The sequence below is a fragment of the Loxodonta africana genome, chromosome 4 (assembly GCF_030014295.1).
Source record: "Loxodonta africana isolate mLoxAfr1 chromosome 4, mLoxAfr1.hap2, whole genome shotgun sequence".
Lineage (NCBI taxonomy): Eukaryota > Metazoa > Chordata > Mammalia > Proboscidea > Elephantidae > Loxodonta > Loxodonta africana.
Genome location: NC_087345.1, coordinates 81086173 through 81094187, shown reverse-complemented (window position 1 = coordinate 81094187; position 8015 = coordinate 81086173). Strand labels below are relative to the sequence as shown.

Sequence of the window (8015 nt, the reverse complement as noted above, 5' to 3'; positions counted from 1 at the left end):
CCTTTCTCTCACCACTCTTACATATTTACTACATTCCACTCACTGGCATTCTTTAGTTCCTGGTGTACAGTATTTGGCCTTATCTGCCCTAAAGTTATCTTCTCCACTTTGCACTCCTGCTCATTTCAATCTCCTAAGGAAGCTTCCATAACCATTCTTCTCATAACACCTTCAAATTCTCCTGCTCTGCTAATTTAAGCTTTCATGAATTCAGAACAAAACCCCACCTCCACTTGACACTTCCAAATCACCACGTTGTTGTCTACTTTCTTACCTTTTCAAATAAAATATGCTGTGCCTCCAGCTCCATGCAACCTTAATACCCTGTCATCTGGTTTCTGCCTCCTGAAAATTTTTAGACATTAATAGAAACCATCAACCAAATCCAATAGTCTTCTCGATCTTTTCCTGTGTTTGAAATAATTTCTTTTAAAAATCTCTCATTAGGCCTCAAAGACATTTTATTTTCTCCTCAGGACACTGCTTCTCTGCCTCATTTATTTTCTCCCTCTTGTGAAGTCTGCCAAAGCTCCATTCTTCTCCCTTCTCCTAATATCTCAAGCCACCTTTCCAGGCATGACCTCTCAGCTAAACCATGATCCTGTATCTCCTGTTGCCTGTGTGTCTGCAGAGCTGGCCTACTGTCACCTAAAATGAAAGCAAAACTTCTCTTTCTCTCCCAGAATCACATTTTCAACTTTTCCATTTCTATTGAACCCTTTCTTCTCTCAGTTTCTTCTAGTGTTTAACCTTAAGAATTATCTGACATTTTCTTTTCTCCTGTGCCTATCACTCACCAATTATTGTTTCATCTTAATTCATGTCTTTGTTACAATGACCTTTAAGGTGCCCCAGTTTCATCACTTAAATCCACCCTATACTAACTGGTGCGATTGCTCTAAAACACTGGTTTCGTCATATTATTCCCCTGCCCAGGAACTTCAGCTCCCCATCTGATCAAACACAAATTCCTTTCACCAACATACCCTGCCTAACCAAAGTTACCCATTTCCCCTCACCTAATTTCTTAATTCTTCCCAGTCAGATACCTGCATAATCAGGCTGGTCATTTCCATATGATGGCCTAATTCCTGCCTTCTTTCTCCTCACCTTTATAAGCAACTAGCTAATGCCACCCCATAATGATCTTTTCAGCTTCTACGTGACTAGTATAAAAAAAGCTGACATGACGGGAATCTAACAAGAATTTAATATTATCCCCTTCCAGGTTGTTGACTTGTTCCAAATTTTAAGAGGCTTGGATTTCTGCAGTTTATCCTGTAAAGCAAATCATTAGAGGACTTGTGACTGAAATGTTCTCCACCTACACTTGTTCCAGGGAGTGATGTCATTACACAAAACGTTTCTGGAACTCCTTCATAGCTAGTTTATGAGCCACATGTCAATGATTCATTACTTCAAAATTACTTGAAACAACATTAGCTAACTTTATCATACATCTACTTTCTAGGTTTTGTTCGAGATTACTTCTGGAAATCCAAGGTCCTAACCTTAGCCTTCTCCTCTAGTGTTCGTGTTTACTCCTAAAGTTTCTTGATCACGTCTGGGCAGACAGCTCCCATGTCCACATTGTTAGTCTGAACTTCTTGGTCTTAAGCTCCAGACTGTTCTCCATTTCTGGCTAAACACTTCCAACTCAGTGTTCCCCAAATGAGCTCATTACTTCACCCCCAAAACCTGCTCCTCCTCTTCTCCCTGTCAGGTTAATGACACCATCTTCTCATCCACACAGACCAGAAACACCGGTCTTCACCTGTGATTCATCACTGGTTGTGTGCCCATTGTCATGTGCAGTGATTACAAGCTAAGACTCAGCAATGGCCTTCTGGGTTTCCCAGTTCTGATTATTAACTATATGACTTTTGTCCCCACATAGAAAATGGGGATAATAGTACCTCTTTATAAAAAGTTGTTGGGATGTCTAAGTTAATGTTTAATACTTAGGATAGTGCCTGACTCACAATAAATGTTCAGTTGGCATTACCTCCTTTACTGCCAATGTCCAATGCTGTTCAGAACTCAGCTCCACTGATTTTTCTAAGAAGCCTTCCCTCCTGCATCTCACCAGGTGGTTAACCACTTTCCTCCTCATTGTCCCATTACACTTGGTCCATATCTATTAGCAACAAATTATTCTATATTTCTCATTATTTATTAAAGTGTATGTCACCTACTATGTCTTACTCTGCAAGTTTCTTACTTGGAAGAATGCCTAGCACCATGCCCAGCACATGACAGCTGTGCTATAATTGTTGGCTGACTCAATTTAATGAGTAAGACCTACCAATTTTTCCCCCCATCTCGTCCTTTCCTGCTCTATTTCAGTTCAAGCCCTCTCTTGCATGAATTACTGCAAAGCTTACTGATAGAATTCCCACCAGTTTCTTCCTCTCTTCACAATGCCATCAGAATTACAAGTTATAAGTCCTTTCTCTTCCTAAAAACCCGCAAGATAAAAGTCCAAATTCTCTACCACACATTCAAGGCCTTCCAAGAACTGGCCCCAAATTATCCCTGGTCTTATCTTCCACTACTTCAACAAACTGGGTTCCCGATTACACTATTATCTTCCCTCTTCAACATTATCCTCCACTTCACTCATTTTTGTTCATGCTATGATCTCAGTCTACACAGAGGTTGCAAACTGGTGGGCCCCAGATTTTTTTTTTTTACCCAAAAGCATTTTTTTCTTACAAATTTGAGCCAACATTAAAAAATTGCAAGATTTAGCATAAACATTAGCATTTCCAGAGTTTCTTGAAAACTAGTAAGAATAGTCACAAACAAAACTTGGGGTTCACCAATTTGCAACCTGTGTTTTAGGCTGAGATCATAGCATGAAAAAAAAACAAGTGAAGGTGAAGGGAACACTGAAGGAGAAAGACACGACAGCCCCCTCCTTTTGGGGCACATACTCACCGCCTAGCTAGCCAGGTTTCTCCATACAACTGTACAATGAAGACATCACACTAATGGTGGGACAACTGCACATATTTTCTAATGTCACACAACATAAGAACACCTCTCCTGTGATGTGTTCCATCCCCAAACCAAAACCAAACCCACTGCCATCCAGTCGATTCCAAGCTACAGCGCCCCCACAGGGTCTCCAAGGCTGTAAATCTTTAAGGAAGCAGAGTGCTCATCTTTCTCCAAGCCACTGATAATTTCGAACTGCGGACCTTTTGGTTAGCAGTCGAGCGCTTTAATCACTGCACCACCAGGGCTCATTCAATCCCCAGAACTGTTTAATTTGAATTCTCCAGACTTTAATTTTGTTTATAGTAAAAATAGACGCTAGAGGAACAAGCTAAAGGACACTGAAGAATCCATCAGTCTAATCTCTTCAAGTTAGTGTTACACAAAATTAAGGTGATTCCAGGAATCCAGACAGAGAGAGTGAAAGAGTTAAGAGACATAACCTGATGTAATGCATGGCTCTCCAGGTATGAACAAAAACTAGCTATAAATGACTTTTCTTGGGATGACTGGGGAAATATGAATATGGGTTCTATATTATTAAGGATGTAGTATTAATTTTAAGCCTTTGTTATTTTGGCAATGTAGGAAAATGTGATTTCCCAAATACATATACTGAAGTAAAAAAAGAGCCAACCCTCCCCACCCTACGTCCTCAATTCTCTTGACCTTTTTTGTCTAGAATGGGTTGGCAGACTCTTTCCGTAAAGGGCCAAGTAATATTTGAGGCTTTTTGAACTGTCGTTCTGTTATTGTAACACAAAAGCAACCACAGACGATACAGAAACAAATGAGCCTGGCTCTGTTCCAATACAACTTTTTTACAAAAGCAGGCAGCTGTTGGCAGCTGTAGTTTGCTGACCTCTGATCTGCAACACTGCTTCTGATGCCCACCAGGATCAGCGGCTTCCTCTTCCCTCTGGCCACATACTACTTGTAAACCCACGGAGCACATTTATTATGCCTTATTGTACTCTTTCCACTTGGGAGTAAGTTCTTTGAAGGCAGGTGCCAGGATGAGCCCCTCAGCTCCAACCTAATGAGTTACCTTGAGAGTAGACATTCAGTGTTTCCAAAACCCAAATTTACCCTAAAAGGAAGATTTGCACCACTCATGACTTAAAAAGAATGAGCAGCAGGTTCTGAAGGTGATTTTGAAGGAGTTTCAGAAAGAAAAAATTAAGCGCTACTGGTATCACTAGCGTCTACACTCTTAGGCTCTACAGTGTGATATGTTCATCATCATTTTATAATCATTCTGTGGGTCTGAGAGTGTAGCAGACTCATGCCTTTTTTTTTTTTTTTTAAACTTCCTAGAGTATCTGTGGTACTATTAGATTTACATTACATGCATGATAAATAAAAAGCCCTGGTGGCGCAGCGGTTAAGCGCTTGGCTGCTAATGAGAGGTTGGTGATTTAAACCCACTAGCTGCTGCGCAGGAGAAAGATGTGGCAGACTTGGAAACCCTACGGGGCGGTTCTACTCTGTCCTGTAGGGTCACTCTGAGTTGGAATCAACTCGACGGCAATGGGTTTGGTTTTTGCATGATAAATGCTCAAATTTAAAATATACTTCTGGAGGAAAAAAGAATTTCCTATCTCATAACACGGAGAAGGTGATGACAAATGCCCATGAAAAGGGTTTATCCAGGTCTGACAATCACAGTGGGAACAGATGTTTCAGGTTCCCTCCCTCACATCTGTGTTCTTGGTTAGGAGACAGTTGGGAGAAGGGGGTAGAAGCTTTCCTGACTGTGATAGGATCCTACAGTCAGAAGCAAAGGTGCCTGTGGGGGACATGGGATCTGGGGCAAAGGTAGGCCCCCTAAAGAACACAATTCAGATCACGGCAGAGAGCTTTGGCTGCCACAGGAGACAGGAAGGATGCAGGAGGGTACACAGAGCAATGCCGATGTGGGGTGCACACTACTCCCAGACAGACATCCTCCTATAACAGGGGTTTGTTCTAAGGCAAGGGTAGGTTACAAGGCAAGGAAGGAGTAAGGGGAATTAAGGTGAGAAAGGCCAAAGCAGAGAAAACTTCACAAGAAGAGCAGGAATGTTGAATTAAGAATTTAGAGCTGAGTAAAAGGTTTATTATTAGTGCAGTCAACACCATGGAACAGCACATACAACACAACCAGCAACCTGCAGAGACACTAGTGCAACGGGCAGGGAAGACTTCACTGAGCGTCCTGGCTCCAGGTGACAGAGAGACAAGGGAACAAAGGCCTGGGTAAGGCAGGCAGGGGCAGAGAAGGGTGGAAGAGATGCAGTCCAGGCCAAGTGTAGCAGCGTTTTCGAATTCCTGAGCACAATGTCCTGGGGCTGGAGCACATGACTGTTCCCTAATCCCCTCAAGCTGTATCCCATCACCCTAATCCCAATGGAGGCATGACCCAATTACTCGGACCTACAGCAAGCTGGCCTGCAATAAAGCTCCAAAGAGAGAAGAATCTGTTATGGTATGGTGGGGAGGAACCTTTCCATCTCCCCAACCCCAGTCCCACCTGCATATTAAAATAATCACACCCAGTATCCTTCCCTTTCCCTAAGTCTACCAGTCACCCTAGGGATCAAGGAATGCCCCAGGTAGCCAGAAATGGAGCTAAAGTCCTCAGGAGGTGTGGGTGAGGCAGAATACAGCCTCTACTCAGAGGTGACCAGAGACATAATTTCTACCCCATCTTGCCTGGTGAAGCTTAGAAGCCAGCTATGTATCTGCAAGGAAAAGGGAGGGACTGCCTTTAAAATTAATACTCTAAACCCAGAGTCTTAGGATGAGACTCTGGGCGGACTGGGCGCAAAGTTCTCCAAGGGCACAGGCATTGACGCTGGGCTGGCACGTCCATCACTGCCATGTAGGAAGCTCTTCATCTCAGATGGGGTTACTGTGGTTTGGGGCCAACGTCAATTGTTCACCCAAGGACTCCCTTGGCTCTTCCTATGTTAAAAGCAAAGGCTGTGCTGAAAAGGAAAAGTATAAAACAGACCCCATTCCTGTCCCACCCTACCCAGAATCCCCACAATAGGAACAGCAAAAGAAAAGTTTCAAGTTTTGTTGATTTTTTTTTCCTTTTTCCTTTCGTTAAAAAAAAAAAAAAGTAAATAAATTAAATTACCAACAACGTGGCCAGGCTGGAAAGGAGGGTAGCTATAACCAGGTCATTCTTAAAAAATGTGTGTGTGGGGGTGGGGGAAGTGAAATATAAACAATGGCCAAAGGAAATTATCAAAAGAACTAACTACAATCATAGGGCTGGAGAGGGGTGTGTGGGGCAATTACTGACTGTGCTGCCAGAGGCAGTGCCACCTTACTTCAGCCAAAGCCAGAGAGCAGCTCCTTGCTGAGATATCAACCCTAGTAGACTCACCCCTACCCCCAACCCTGTCATTCTCAAATCATCAAAGTATAGCGGTGAAGAGCTCATCTGGGCCTGCACACCAGCAGGAGCCTGCACCTTTATGGTGGAGTGAACGGGGATCCTGATTGGCACAGGGAGATCAGTGGTGGCCAACTACTACCTGGCCCTACTATTGCTGGGGTTTTGGTTCCACCCTTACCATTTATTCAGGATGTCCACTCCTCAGAGATGCTCCCTAAGTGGTACTTAGAGTCAACAGGCCTGCCTGCTCTGATTCCCTGTTTTGAAGGAGGGGGCCAATTACAGGTCCCTCACTCCACCCTGACCCTCTAGGGGAGATAGATCTCTTTGTGCTTTCTGAAAAATATCTGGAACCAGACGCTAGGCAGGAAAACACAGAGGTGGGGACCCTCCCAACCAGATGAGCATTTACAGACATTTTAGGGGAAGAAATATGGCCAAAGGAGTGAATCTTCCACCTGAAAGGCTGAGCTAAGTGCCCCAGGACCTTCAGTGCCAGATGAGCAGGGAGATGTGTGGCCCACAGGCCGTGGTGTTTGGAGTGGGGGTGAGGGGACACAGGGCCCAGATGGTGGAATGACAGGATTTTCTGGTTTTCATCTTGTCCCGATAGCCCCGTTGCAACCTCCTATATCTCCTCCACGCCATGCGCAAATATCATGACAAGCCCTGGCTCCTGCACCATGTCATCACCCATATGTTGGTTCTCACAGGCCATCACAACAACAGCCTGCTTGCCAGGGATGCGCTTGGCCACGTAGTTCTCATAGTAGCGCCGGTTCATCTGTCTTGTCTCTAGTGTAGCCAGACCCTGGGGCCAGCTCCGCTCATGGGCATTTTCGATCAGCTCATTGACAATAGAGGCAGGACAGCCACTCTCCACCAGGGAGCGCTTGATTACAGCCTGGAGCACAGCATCCGGGGTTGAGATCATCCCTCCCCAGCGGGTCACTCTTGCGGGCTGCAGGGAATTCACCCACCTGTGGAACGGTTGGAGGTGGTTATTCCAGTGCATACTCTTTCTCTCCATTGGCTTCCTCCTCTAACAGGAATAACCACCCACTTTGCGCTCAGCTTAACCCTTCCTTCTGTCAGGGGCTCCGAAACTCCAGATCTTTCCCTAGTTGGTCCCATCAGAGTCACCAAACATTACTCACCAGATTAATTTCCTAGAGTGTAGGGCCCCTGTTATTTTTCTTTGAAATCCCAATACTTAGCGCACATAGTGCCTGGCACGTAGTAAGTGCTCAACAAATGTTTATTAAATGAAGCAATTATTCCTCTATACTGTTTCCCGCTCAGCACTATTCGCCCTATATATGTAGTTTCACACTTACAGTTTAGTCTATGAACTGTATAGGACTCCAGAACTGAAAGGGATCTTAGACTTCACTTGTTTACTTCGCTTGTTTTTTGCTGCATTTTAGATCACTTTCCTGGATTTGCACTCTGTCTCTTCTTCTTTGGACTGTAAGCTACCTGAAGACAGGGACAATACCTTCTATTTCTTTTTTGCCCTCCTAGCACTCCACAGCCTTTAACATAGGGCTTTGGACATGACGGGTACTCACCTAATTCTGGATAAATTGCATCGTTGGGTCGGCTTTCCCTTCCATCCACCCAAACG

At 44.2% G+C, this 8015-nt stretch overlaps 1 protein-coding gene across 3 annotated transcripts in view; it reads right to left on the bottom strand.

Moving 5' to 3' along the window:
• RNF41 (ring finger protein 41) overlaps positions 1-8015 on the bottom strand; it is a 32947-nt gene that overhangs the window by 1840 nt on the left and 23092 nt on the right. For all 3 annotated transcript variants that reach the window (XM_023557530.2, XM_010597962.3, XM_064284069.1), the window contains exon 7: positions 1-7368. This exon is cut by the window's left edge and continues 1840 nt beyond it. In XM_023557530.2, coding sequence (XP_023413298.1) covers positions 7017-7368 — 352 coding nt within the window. In that variant the 3' untranslated portion in view covers positions 1-7016. The remainder of the gene's footprint in view (positions 7369-8015) is intronic.